A 14,222-nucleotide genomic window follows, 5' to 3' on the forward strand; every position below is an offset into this window, starting at 1 on the left:
AAAAAAAAAAAAAAAAACTTGCAGGAAAATAAAAGCAGAGCAGCATATGCACAGGCAGCACACATCACTCAAAAGCCAGCCAGGCTGCATGTAGCGGAATTGCCACTGCTGGAGCCCTGGGAGGCCCCCAGGATCCCAGGTAAGGCTCCTGGAGCCAGCCCAGTGCTGGCCCCAGACTCCCCTATGCCACCAGGGGTAACCTGCTGCATGCCAAAGCATATGTGGCATGGACCTTCCCCAGGGACAAGTAGCAGCAGCACAAGGGATGACGCTGCTACTGGTCCCCGGGGAACCAAACGTCTGTGTCTGGACGCAGCCTCAGTGAATATCCAACACTCACTTTTTTCCAGTGAGACGCAAAGACTTTTTAATATAGGAAAACTGCTCAGAACACCAGTATTATAAAAGCAGTATCCATGGGATACTATTTTTTAAACAGTGAATTTCAATATAGTACATTTTGTAGCATTAGCAAAATAACAAAATCTCCAGGAAAAAGAGTTAGGTCATGTTCTCATCACATAGCAAGAAAGAGAATATCAACCACTGTCATCCTTCAAAAAAGGGTCATTTAAGAAAGAAAAGAAAAGAAATTTACTTGCATATGCTACAAAAGCCATCAGACTTTAGTTGTATCTAGACTCGTTGTCACATGTGATTGTAAGTGTTAGCCAGATCACCAGCTGCGGCAATTAATTTCAAAAGGCCTGGAAGCATTTTAAATAAAATATAGTGCTTGTGAAAGAGGACTAGCTGCTTTTGATACAAGTTCTTTATCCAAAGAATATACAATCTTCCCAATGTCATCCAAAAACATGTTTCATCACTGACCTGAAAAAAACAATTCTGAGAAAAGAAAGTAGCTCATTTTTCATCAAAATTCTTGTCCTCTCTGCATTTGGTATGTTTTTCAAGATTAGAAAGTATATATCATATATATCTGAATCCAACATTACCTTGCATTTCAGATGACCCCCCCCCCAAAATGGTATTTTTTATATAGGGAAAATGTATACATTTGCTATAATTTTCCCTGCATAGAATCTAATTATTGAAATTTGTCATTCCCCGCCCCCGCCACAATAGGAATGGAGTGGAAGGGAAGCAGTAAGAGGATGGAGGGTGAGCAGTGGGAGAGGCAATAAAAGGATGGGAGGTAGTGGGACTCAGCTCCTGCCTCTTGCTCCATCACTTGTTCCCCGTGCCTGCCCCGACCCTCTATGCCCCCCCGTACAGCCTCAGGTTCCCCATCCCTTGCCCCTTCCTCCACCTCAGCCCTCTTGCTTCTGCTTCCTACCCCCACTCTCCACCTCACCTTTGTTCCTTACCACCCTTACCCCATCCCACTCTCTACCACCCAGATTTTGCGCCCCCCTACCCTGCCCAGCCTCACCCTCACCTTCCCCCCAACCACACAGCATACACTTACTTCAGCAGGCTCTGTCCCTGCTCCAGACTAGTGCACAAACCATACATTTTCTGGCCCCAGTTCAACTCTGTAGCAGCAGTGGTGGCAGCTCAGACTATGCCCTGGAGCCATCACAGCTGCTACCGGGCCAGCTCAAACACCTGCTTGGTTCCTCAGCCTGGAGCATGGACACAGCCAGGTGGAACTAGAGCCAGAGCAAAGGTAACCAGCAGGCAGATGGGGGAGAGTAGGCACTCAAGGTTGCGGAGAGAAGGGACGAGGCAGGCTAGGGAGAAGAGGCTGCGGGTCCATGGCTACAGGGAGGTGGAGGAGCAGAGGTACTGGGGGGCAGACAGCTGCTACAACTCCAACCCTAAACTTAGGTTGGGACCAGAGCCACAGCTGCTGCCTGCACCCCCACCACCTCATGCTCAAATCCAAGATGAGTGGCTTCCTCTCACCATGTTAAATTTTGAGTAAACACAGCAGATCTTGAACATCTTTTCATGGTACATGAAAATATGCCTGCCTGTGTAAAATGACCTATTCTACTACTCTGCTTTAACATGTACTCCCAAATTAGTCTGAAATCCCCAAAATAACCAGAACTACTTGAACTTAAAGAATGCTGCTTTAGCATTCTCTGACTTTATACATGGGAATGAGTATTAGCTTGCTTTTTTCTTTTTTGAGTGCAAGCTATTTTCTTTTTGTTACAATTTTTCCTTTGTCTAGTTCTGAAACATTGGATTAAGGAGAAGATTGGTTTTGTATGCATTATGTATTCTAAAGTTTAGATCTGAAGTCATTTGAGAGTCTAGGTTTTAAGTACAATTCATATATTATACATACACATGTAAATGTTATTCTCTCTTTCTTTCTCAAGGCCTGAAAAATCAAAACCAAATACCTGAATTGCAATAAGCAACTTGTTTTATAAAATAAGCAACAGAAACAAGTTGATATGAAGGACCAATGAGACAAATGCACAGTGAATAGGAAAAAAAAAAAAAAGTCAACTTCATCAGCTGTATTCAGCTGTTATGGCAACTAAAGTTGAAATAGGATGCAAACAATGGGAAAAGTATGAAAGAGCAAGTTGTTTCAAGTTGTTATAGCAACTAACATTTCAAGACAATAACCAAATAAATATTAACCATCATCTTGAATTTATCCTCAGATAGTCATAAGAACCAGCCTACCTTGAAATAACTGTAAGGGGAAAAAGATCTCAACATTATGATCATCTCCTTGCTATTTATTATCACATTACATTAAGTATAATATTAAATTACTGTAGGGTGAAACACGATGGTAGAAAGTTTAAAGGCAGCAAGGAGAGGGAAGCTTTATTGGAAGTAGGGACCTACTTAATTCATGGATTTGCGGTTTTTATGGAAACCAGGAAAACCAGCGGTATCTGCGATCACCGGGAAATATTCCAGTAGCTGCAGTTTCCCACAAAAATAACCCTGCCAAAAAACTCAGCGTATTATTCATATAATACACTGTTTTAGAATCTCTCAATCCTTACCGCAATACTTGGACAACGCAGCAATCCCTGCTGCCACTGTCATGTGCTTCAGATATTATCTGCAGCAATGGCAAAGTCTCTCTGCCAATCTACATCAAGGGATGGGACCAGTGGGAAATACGCCTTGAAATTGGCCCTTGATGCCACAAGCAAGCCATAAAAATGGCTTGGTCTCACCGCGAATTAAGTAGGTCCTTAGTTAAATGAGAAAGTTTAAAATGCAACTCAAAGATGTACGTCTACCTTCTCTTTCAAACTGTATGAAATGCCCCCTTCTGCTGTCATTGGATATTGTTATAATCCAGTGGTGCCCAACCTTCTGGCCTTCTGGATAGGATGAGTAGCATGGGGCCTGTCTGCACAATGGATCTAACATGGGGTTATGATCCTGTATGATCCTAAACGCCAGATCATCTGCCCTTTGAGTCTCCTCATGGGACCAGAAATTTGGTGGTGGGCAGGCAGTGGCATTATTAATTACTGCGGCTTCCAGCAGTTGAACATCATGGATACAATCCATTTACCATTTTTTTTTTTTTTTTATATATATACACACCTTCTATTTTAGTTCCTAACCGAAATGCACCTTGTCTTTTATTTAAAATGATCAAATATTTTTAAATCCTCTAGTCTCCTCAGGTCCTCCTTTAAAACCAAGTGAACCTGACATAGCAATACTACTGATTATCAAGAACAGTAACAATTTACCACCTGCACCACCTGTCACAATTCTTACTTGAAAACAGAATGATTACAAAGAACTATGGTCAATTTCTTCTTTAAAGTTACAACTATTTCCTTATGCCTTATCTCCAGAATTATTTTCCCCCTGAAAAATTTAACAGACCATTACATACCATGTTATTTAGGTGTGAAAATAAACACTCTACAAGTAAACAAGAGATTACAAGCAAAAAGGGTGCAAAAGTTCCTATACCTTAAAAAAGCTACAAAATGCTATGCGCTATTACATACTGTAGCCGCCAGACCTTGACCAGTCGCTCTCGTGCCACTCTCACTTGGGTAACTGATGTCACATGCCTCACAGGCTCATGCCTCTTCCTGAGCTGGTGTCTTCCATCCGAATCTTCAACCCCATGCTTGCCTGCCACGACTTGTTGGACCTCAGTGTCCGGGGCTGTTCATCAAGCATGCTTGCAGACCCGCGGTTCCTCCTGCCGGTTACTCACAGGGTTCTACCACCCCTACACCCCGGCCTCACGCTTCCTGTGGAGCGGTGTTCGGATGGTCGACATCTCACTCCTGGGACCCTTAAGACTGGGCCCCCCTCAAGAAAGACAAACGCTCCAACATAAACCGGATTCCCTGCCCATTTAACTACCCTACTACCTTCCCGGGTCTCAAAAGGACAGTGGCTGCCTCATCCCCTTAGGCAATCAGGTTCCCTGCCTACTCCAAGGCACCTCTAGGTCCAGTGGCAATGCTCGCTCTGACAGCGACCCTTCCTGGGTTCCCTCGCAGTCTTCCTCTCTCAGGGCGGACTTCCTCCAGTGTTCCCCATCTACGCACTCCCACCTGTCGTTTGCTCCATCCTCCCAAGACGTTCCCCCACCATCCTTAAGAGGTGTTCCTGGCGTCTCTCCGTCGTTCCATCTGCAGCGTCGCCAAGATGATTCTCCTCTTCCTCCCTGCCTTTGTCCCGGCGGCTCCTACTCCCCTCGTCCCGTGGACCGGATCGCCTCTGCTGTGGGGTCGTATGCAGCTCCATCCCCTGGCTCCCCGCCGGCTCCGCAGCATGTGCCGCCATTTTTATCTGTGCCAGCTGGCGTTCTGCACTGGCATCACCGACTGGCCGCAGCTGAATAAACAGGCGGCTGACAAGCCGCACGGGCTCTACCTTCTGCCCCTCATGTGCTGCACTCTGAGCCGCCAGTGAGTATTCACTCATACAGCACGTCCCGGGACACATACCAAGAAGCTTTGCAGATGACAATTTGCAGAGCTCTAAAGCAAACTCAAAGCAAGACTGTCTCAGTTTTACATTTTCTTATGTGGTGGCCTTCTGTATGCTTACATGGTCATTTCTACCCGATACAAAGCAGAAGAGATGCCCAGGCTACTTGCGAGTGAGCCAACTTGGGTAATACAGGCAACACAGCCATATTAGTATGGGCTAGGGGGACCTCCAAAGAAGAAGGCTTTTGGCAAAGATTTTTTGAGAGACTATGCTATGCTGTAAATGCCAAGAAACTACTTCAGAGAAAGAAGAGGCTACCGTTTGAGAACTTCCGTTCTGAAAACTACATTATTAAAGGCCCAGTTCTGCACCTATGCTTCAGTTAGGGCTGCACATATAGAAATTGGTTCATAACCTACAGTTTGTATAATTTAAGTGCATAATGCCGTAAAAGTTTCAGTGAGTGCATAAACTGAATTCCCCTGTTTTCCTGCAACTGCTGAATCATACTGTAAGGAGAAATCAAGACCTTAGATTTTCAGTAGGAATATTATAAAAATAAGCAAGATTCAATTAAGGGAGTAGTATTTAAGATGCAACTGCTTTTAATTGTCCAGTGGCACACACAGATTTATCTTACTAGTTATTTTCACAAGACAGAATGTAAATCTGTACATGGGGTGTAGGATTTACGCAACTGACAAGAAGTCAGGCAATTCTTTGTGGATTGGTAGGTCCTAAAGTAAGATACTAATTTTGGACCTTTTAACAGAAAACAACTTTAAAACTGAGTACTGGAAATGTTGCCTTCAAAACAAAACAACGAAAAATACCTGGCTAGATGAGTGATTCTCACCCCAGAAGCCACAGCACACTAGGATTTTTTACGATCTTTTCAAGGCTGTGGCAGGGTGCAATACAATGTTAGCACTACTAACCTAAATTTGCACATGTGGTTCACAAGATAAACCCAGAGATAAACAGAAACCACAGTTCTGGTCTCCGAGTTCTTCACAACAGAAAAACATTTCTATTTTTTTCACCTTTCTGACTACAGAAAACAAAGAATTTTCTGAAGGGTGCTATGAGTCTACATGGAGTGTCTCAAGTAGTATCCAGCAGTACCAAGTGTAAAAAGGTTGAGAAGCACTGGGACTAAATTATACATAGTGGATGAAAAAGTCAGACCTGTAAACTGTATATTATTAACTAGGTCCAGAATAAACTGGTAACAGGTAAAGCACTAATCTCTCCTTATACCGAACAAGGACTTACCGGAAACTAGCAGTAAGATTCAGTGATCTTACAATCCTGTGAATAATGAAACATTTCAGAGAGGAATGTCACAACAGTGCCTGGCATTAAGTTCACACGAGTTGGAGAGGGCACAATAATAGCAAGCTGGAAACAGAGCCCTTTAAAAATAGCCCGTAGGCTAGAAACCGACAGTGCTGCTGCTTTGAAAGGCAAAACATATTGCCACATCAATAGCCATGGAAACTGTCCTCTTTGACTTTGCTTCTGCTCTTGTCAAGCTGGAAAAATACTAGCAGCAAAACGCACTGAAAACTTTAAATCCAAAGCTTCAGTACCAACACAAGTCGGCCAAATTAGCAACCAAAGTTTAAAAGCCGTAATATTGCCCCTAAAAACTCTCAAACCAAAACATCAAGAAACACTGCACTGGTCTGAATTTATATGCTTTTACTAGAAAATGAAGATGCAGTCTTTAATAATGCTACTTCTGGACTTAGACAGCTACTGATGACTGGTGGGACTGGAAATCAATGCAGAACTAAGCTGACCTGCAGTAACACTGGATGAGACTGGCTACTTTCCCAGAAGTCTGTAGCTGAACTTCCCCAAAGGCCATAGTAGCAGACTGCCACTATAAAATTCGCCTTGAGTGTGGAGAAACCACTGCCAATCATGACTGCTACTGGTTTGCTGTTAGTAGCTCAATTGTGAGGGCTGTGCTTCAGTGCTGAGAAGGTGCAGCTGTGCTGGGCCAGAGAGCCTGGCAGGTTTGCATGGTGATGTCTCCCCTGCCAAATCAGGCCCACTGGTAAAATTCACAAATGTATTCATTAGTCCTCACACTTTGCCTCAGAGATCATCAACAGAACAGTATATTTCTCCCTGGTACTGTAAGGCTTGTCTGATCACTGGGGATCCTGGTTTTGTCTTTTTAAAAATCCCAAATTCTTTGATTAAAAAAATCCAAATGCTGTCATTAAAACCCCTCAAATCCATGTTTTTCTCTGATTAAGGTGAAATGTCACTATATATACAAGTATCAGATGAACATGTTTTACTGGTATATTTACAGTTTTAAAGTAATTTGGAAGCCTAACCCCCTCGATCATTATAATAAAATAAATTCTAAATACCTATATATTTTGGCATTTGATTATGGTTTATCATGGAAAAAAATCAGAGCTCCCGCTGACCCATTTGCTCACCAGGACATGGGTTCACCTGCAGCTGTCCCCCCTGCTGCTTTGTGGCATTGAGCAGCTGATATGACAGTGCCCCTGCCCATGACATTGTCCCTTGCTCCCAACTTACAGCCCCCTGGCCCTGCCAGTGCCTCTCACTCCCAACCTGCTGCCCCCTGCCCCCAGGCCATACCCCCTTGTGTATGAGCACAGGTGATGTGTGTGGGAGGGGGCAGGGTGGGCACAGGCAACATAGTGGGAGGGCTGGAGGGGACACATGCCCTCCTCCCCCCCATGGGGCTGCAGCCTGGCCAGACTAGCTCTGGGCAGGAGCCACCTCCACGACTCAGTAAGTGGGACCTGGCATGGGAGGGAGTACCACGCTGTCAAGGTTAGGTATGGCAGCATGGACTTGTGCCCTCACAGCCGCTGCATGGACAAGGGGTGCCTCACCTTGGCAGCCATGGTGCCACATTGCTCTCACCCGTGCTGGGTCCTGCCTGTTGGATGGCAGAGGCAACTCCTGCCCGGACTTCTGCTAGTCTGGCCAGGTTGCAGCTCCAGGCCCACCTGTGGGAACAGAAACCTTGGGGGCACATGCCCCCTTCCCCCGCCCTCCTCCCAACTTGTTGTCTGTACTCCCCTCCCACCATAGACTGGAAAAAGCTGTGGGAGCTGCTTTCCACTGTACTGCCTGGTGGCCATGTGCATGTGTCCACGCACATGCACATGGCGCCCCCTGTGTCCTGCTCTCCACAGCCCCAATCAGGAACCAGCCTGCAAATGGAAACCCACTCTTTCCTGTATTTTTCACTTTTAAATGAGAAAACCCATGTTTTTCCATGGCAAATGGACAACCTGGATCCCTGCTAATCACCACGGGAAGTAGGATGGAGTCTGGTACAGTCCATGATGAGTTTCAGAAACTCAGTTCTGTTTAAGGTAACAAAGAACCCTAAGGATTTTAATGGTATTGCAATTCTTCCTCTTATTCTTGAAGACTTCACTTATCCACTATTGTTTTAGCTTAAAACAATGTGGACAGAAGAGAAACGCTTAACTCTATCCTAAGTAGAATAAGAGTAAAGTGTGCAACTGAAGAACTGTAAGAAAGGTATAGGTGCTGCAAGCCAAAGTTGGATGCTTCTGATCATTACATGCCTCTTGTTATAGGCTCCTATGCATAAAGGCTATGCATAAAGTCTACCAAAGCAAAGGCTGGATGAAGAGGTGGTCTATGCATTGTGAAGAATAAGAGGAGTCCCTTTAAAGTAAAGCATGTGCTTGTGCAACCATTTTACTAGGAAGCAATGCAACTCTCCCAACTAAAATCTCAATGAAACATTTCAGAACAATCTTTCTCTACTCAGTCTAAAAGTGCAAACATGAAACCAACTAAACTGCAGCAGAAAATGCCTAAAGTACTGATGAGCTCACAAAAATGTGCAAGTGTGTGTAAAGAGGAGGGGCGGGCAATTATTTCTGGCAGAGGGCTGCTTACTGAGTTTTGGCAAGCTATCAAGGGCCACATGACAAGCAGCCCAGGGCAGATAAATACTAATTTTCTAACTTTTTAAGGGGCCCCGCAGGCTAGGTAGAATGGCCCAGCGGGCTGCATCCGGCCCCTGGGCTGCATTTTGCCCACCCCTGGTATAGAGTAAAAGGGGGTAGGGCAGAAAGCAGGAGGTTGGGGGGGAAGGAGCCACAGCACCTGATGAAGTGAATTTGGGTTCATGAAAACTTGTGCACTCATTTACTTAATTTATAAAGGTGCATATCAACACTGCCTTCTGACTGGGGATGGAGTGACACAGTGGCTTAGAGAAAGCAGACTTCAGGATGATCATTTTATAAAGCAGCACATAATACTCGCTAGTAAGCCTTTCTTGTACTCAATTCCTGCGTGGATTTTTGAATCTCAATTACTTGCGTCTCTAACATAGGGGCAAGTGTACCAAAAAGATCTGTTATCTGAAGGAAGCTCCTGGTCAGGTTTGTAGTAACTTGGATGACTTCAAAGGTCGTCTCCCACAAACCCTCCAAAATTCAATGCCAGGTTTCAGCAGTAGGCTGTCTTGTAGAAGTCCAGTCCAGATTATGGGGCAGGGCATGGGTATATTCTTATATGCTGTCTTAGGCCTGAGGTTGTGTTTTTTTTGTAGCAGAACTGGCCCCTTCCCTTGGAATGCCCCTCCTACATGTCGTCTGCAGTTATAGCTACCCGTAGATCTTGACATTTTAGTGGCTGCTGTTCAAATTGCACTGACCCGTGTTTCTCTCATCCCATGACTCTGGGAAGTCCAGAATCTTCCCAGAAGGGCCACAAGAAGTACAGTGCGGCTGCTGTAATGGTCACACGACACTTGGTTTGCATACTTGCCACAAGATGCAAACATAAAGGGATAGACCTGGCTGTGACCCACCATTTGAGCAGTGCATCATATCTAGTCAAAACGACCTCAGAGTGCTAGAGGGCATACAGACAAGTGAATCAAAGTGTGAAGTTAGGCAGTACAAGATAGAGAAGTTACACCTTATTCCCCCCCCACTCGTCCTTCTCTTCCCACAAGAAGTACACCACCATACTCATCTTCAGAATATTCATCTTCTGAAGAGGATCAATTAGTGAGATAGTATAATTTTAAAAAGTTATGTGGATGTAAGGCAAGCTATCCCTTAGCAACCAAAGTTATTTCTCTTCTTCCTCCAAAAAAGTCCTTCCAGCATAGACAAAGCCTTATTTATATCTATAAGCAAGAAAAGTTGCAGTCTGAGACTACACCTCTCTTCTCTCTGCACATTTTTAAATCCAGTCGCAGGCAGCAGTTAATTCTATGACCTCCTGTGACAAAGAAGTTCACAGAGCAACTGTATGTGACATAAAATACAATTTTCTTTTCTTTTTTTAAAATTTACCTATTGTTAATATCGCAAAGGAAATCTTTACTGAGTATATCTTATTAGTAAGTTCAAAAAGATTTTAAGGCCAACGAGTTTAGCATTCCTCAAAAACCCAACTTGCCAGAGAGTCATATTACTCACATTAAACACTCAATATTACAAGTGCTTGTGACTGGAACAGAGTAATTGTAATTATTTGGGTCTTTTGAGGCAGGAAGAATAAGTTTAGCATAACCACATTGGGTACAACCCTACTTAGGCTCCCAGTGGGCATAAAAGAAATCTCTCTTACAAAGTTCAGGGCCTTGTCACACACAAAATGTATATGCAGGCTTAGTTCCAAAATCAATTCTTACATACACTAACATTAGTCCGGAGAAACCCCACTGGAGACTGAATTTACACCACTGTAACTGGCCAGAATCTTACTGCTCATCTCTTCTTATACACTATAAGTGTATACTTATACACTTCTTTTACACTTTGTATACAGCACAGAGGAACTAAGAACCTTCTCACTCCACTCTTAAATCCCTTGTTATTTTTTAATGCAGAAAGACAAAACACAGGAAAACACATTATGTCAACAGCTGGTTCCTGAACTACAGGAGACTTAGTGGTTATTTACTGGCTCAGTCAGCAACAACAAACAGAATAACAAAATTAGTGAACCATGCATGATTCATTCTGATCCATTTAGAATCAGCTGATCTGGAAAGAAGGAAGAAAAAATATTTTTTTTCACTCATTTAAAAGAAAAATATATTTGTATTGCTGATGCTTTGACCTTATTTACATTTAAAATTTTTTTTCTTCATTTTTTTCATTAAAAACTTAAAATGTCCTATATTTTGTTGCATTTTATAATGCTGCGTCTGCTCTATTATTTGCTCATAGTTCAGCACCTTAATCTGGGAAAATATGCTATAGTGAGAAAATATTTCTACTACATCCAAACTTGTATTTTTCCCTTAATTGGCTGTAGGCATTCTGACACCATTCTGTGTTCAACATCAACATTACTGCATAAAATGGGAGGGAGAAATTCTTAACAGCAAGATAGTCTTATGGCCACCAAATTATCCCTCCAGGATGACAGTTTTGGCGCAGTGGAAGTAGAACAGTCATGATCAAACACAGTGGACCATAAAACATGTAGAGGTGTACTCCTGCTGAGCATGGCTCCAGAAAAGCCTGTCATCACCAGTCTGCAAAAGCTCCTTTTTCAGAGGGAAAGTTAGTGCTGGCCCAGTCAGTGTTAAAGGCTGAGCCCTTCTGACAGAACTTATACTTCCCTGGAACATAAAACAGTAATGTGAATGGCAATCAGAATGACCACGGTAAAATTTTCTGCATAAGACCCTCTTACGTAGTAGGAAGCATACAATGAAGCCACTACTTCTGTCTTTGTACCCATCTGAACTATCTCAGCCACCTGCACACACACACATGCAAGTGAAGTTCTTTTAAGGGTGTTGCTAGACAGACAAACACCCACATGATCCACAAGATAAACTCTAGAGATTTCAAATATGAATCCATAGCGTCAAAAACATTCTGACCTATTAAGGTATTTCTGAGCCAAGTTAGGCAATTTAGAATCTGCAAGTCAAACATTTTGCCACTATGAAAATGTTAGTTGCGTAACAGATTTTCATAAGGAACAAAAGTTCATTAACCCATCTATTTTTATTGCCTAACTGAATGTGATATGCAATTTCACCATATACCATTGCATCCATAACCCAAGTAAATAAATTCTAAATTTAAAATAATTTTTAAAGACTATTTGGGGGGGGGAAAAACTACTGTATTATTGTAAGAGTTTACTGTGGCTTTAGAAAACCCTTTAACTTAATACCTTGGTCAAATTATGAGATTTTCCCCAACATGTGGTTTTAAAGACTAGTTTAGTGCTAACAGCATGTGACAGGCTAGGGATTAATATTTGATATTCTGACAATATCAAACCTCCCCCTTTCAAATAAACAAACAGCCCCCTGCAAAAAAAACCTTTTTCTACATTTTTTTCCATGCTAAATCTGATTTCTCAGAATTTTAAGAAAAAAAAAACACACCTTATCAAAACAGCCATTTATAGCATGGAGCGTAATAAAAATGATACTGTATGTGCAAATGCAATTTATCAAAAACTTTGAGCTAACAATGTGTGGTTCTATATCACACACTGAAAGCTGTCTTATAGTAGTAGATCATTACTTAACAGACTTTTGCTTCCAACATCATGGATTTTTAGCCTCAATGTAAAGAAAATGCTCAGGAAAGATCACCTAATTTGTTCCGATCTGCACTTCCTGTCTCATACATGTGGCTATTAATATAGTGCCATTTTGAGCCATTTTTAATAGAGTAGCTTACGCCTCAATTTTATCTTGTCATTCAGATCGCTCACTAGCTTAAGTCATTAAACTGAGGAAATTGTGTGCCTGGTTGCAGGAACTGTAGAAAACAGATTTTAAATGGCTTATCCAATTCAGTGGTTTTTTTGTTTGTTTTTTTTAAGCAACTCTCACTCTAAAGTGATCATCATTAAAACTGTTTGGTTTTCCTCCCCCTGGATACTAAGTGACAGAACTTTAATTTGCAGGAGGGATACCAACCACCTCTTTCTTTCCCTTACCTCCCCCCCTCCCCACACACACTTCAGCCCTAGTGTTCAGGTTCAAGGTAAAGTCGCTTGCCCTCAAAGCAGAGAAGAGAGAGTGGAGGAAGTTTAAGAAAGGAATGCCAGCCTGCAACCAACTCTGACCTGCAGATGGACCTGTGGCTTGAGGATTGGGCTTTCATGTCACCTCAAGACCCACAGATGAGCCATGGCAGAGAGCATCCTCGCTTGGAGGGATCGCTGCCACCGACTCTCCAGACAGGAAACCAAAGAATGAGACCCCTGGCACTGAACTTCCCCAGCTGGCTTGCCATCTCTCTCTCTGCAACACCTGGCATCACCTCATTCAGATGGGCTATACTAACCTATTCTTGAAGTAGGTTGTCATCAGCCCATTCCCATTGCATCTTGGCCTTTTTCCAGCTAAGATCAAGTGGGATTGGGGGCATCTGAACCCCAAGGCCTCCAGGAAGAAACCTGGCACATCATGGGAGCTAGAAACCAGGCAAGTGACTGCCCGTGCCGTGGGCAGCTGGGACCGTAAAACAGCGGTCAGTGGCCCGAGACAGTAGGCGCCCGGCTCTTTGCTTTCACTTGTGGACACCTTGAGATCTTTTATTAGACCATCCAAACAGCTGGGAAATTTGTTCTTCACACGCTTTCGGGCACAGACTCCCTTCATCACTTGCAGAAATGCAAAAAAATCTAGAACTCTCGGTTCTAAACCGAGACCTTTTCTGAGACCAACTGAGAAATGGCAACAAAAAAAAATCATTTGTTGCACACTTGCGGGGCTTGCGTGCCCCTCATCAGGCTCAGAGGAAGCTCAAGATGGTAAAGAGTCCCCATAGGTAGGAAATACATAGGACCCAAAAGTTGGAGAGGGTTGCACTCCTTTTTGCCTCAGAACGCCCCAGCTGCCGCATGCATCCCTTCTCACTGGGGCATTTTTCTGACTGAAAGAATCTCCAGAGCAGCTCCCAGATGCTGCCAGGTATTAAGGCAGCAGCTCCCTCTCTGTCCCTCCTAGGCAGAGTTTGGATGATGGCTTGCACAGGACGCCGTGCATACTGCTTCATGCCGGGGGCGCCCTTCCAGCCCCTCCCCGGCAAATCTGTGCCCTCAGCCCGGCTCAGCAGCCAGCCATGCCCCAGGGCCCACGCCCCGCTCCGCTCCCCTGCACCCACCTGCTGCTCCCGCAGGGCCTGGGCGACAGCAACCTGCTCCTGCGCCCCGGGGTGCCCCTCGCAGCCGCAGTCCGCAGGCGGCAGCACCTCCGCCCTGGAGCCCATCGCCCCGAGCCCGAGCCGAGGGGCCGCAGGGGAAAGAGGCGGCGCCGCTGCCGCCGGCTGGGCAGGGCGCGCCCGGGCGTCACGGGGTGGCAGGGGCGGGAGCGG

The 14,222-nt window shown here is 44.2% G+C and overlaps 1 protein-coding gene across 1 annotated transcript in view; it reads right to left on the reverse strand.

The window, feature by feature from the left end:
* The window catches only part of CUNH4orf32 (chromosome unknown C4orf32 homolog), a 22,437-nt gene extending 8,240 nt beyond the window's left edge, over nucleotides 1-14,197 (reverse strand). Inside the window, exon 1 of the mRNA XM_019534094.1 lies at nucleotides 14,013-14,197. Within this exon, the coding sequence (XP_019389639.1) occupies nucleotides 14,013-14,117 (105 nt within the window). The 5' untranslated portion in view covers nucleotides 14,118-14,197. The remainder of the gene's footprint in view (nucleotides 1-14,012) is intronic.
* Between the last annotated feature and the right edge of the window lie 25 nt (nucleotides 14,198-14,222).

The sequence above is a fragment of the Crocodylus porosus genome, unplaced genomic scaffold (genome assembly GCF_001723895.1).
Source record: "Crocodylus porosus isolate Cpor-Errol unplaced genomic scaffold, CroPor_comp1, whole genome shotgun sequence".
Lineage (NCBI taxonomy): Eukaryota > Metazoa > Chordata > Crocodylia > Crocodylidae > Crocodylus > Crocodylus porosus.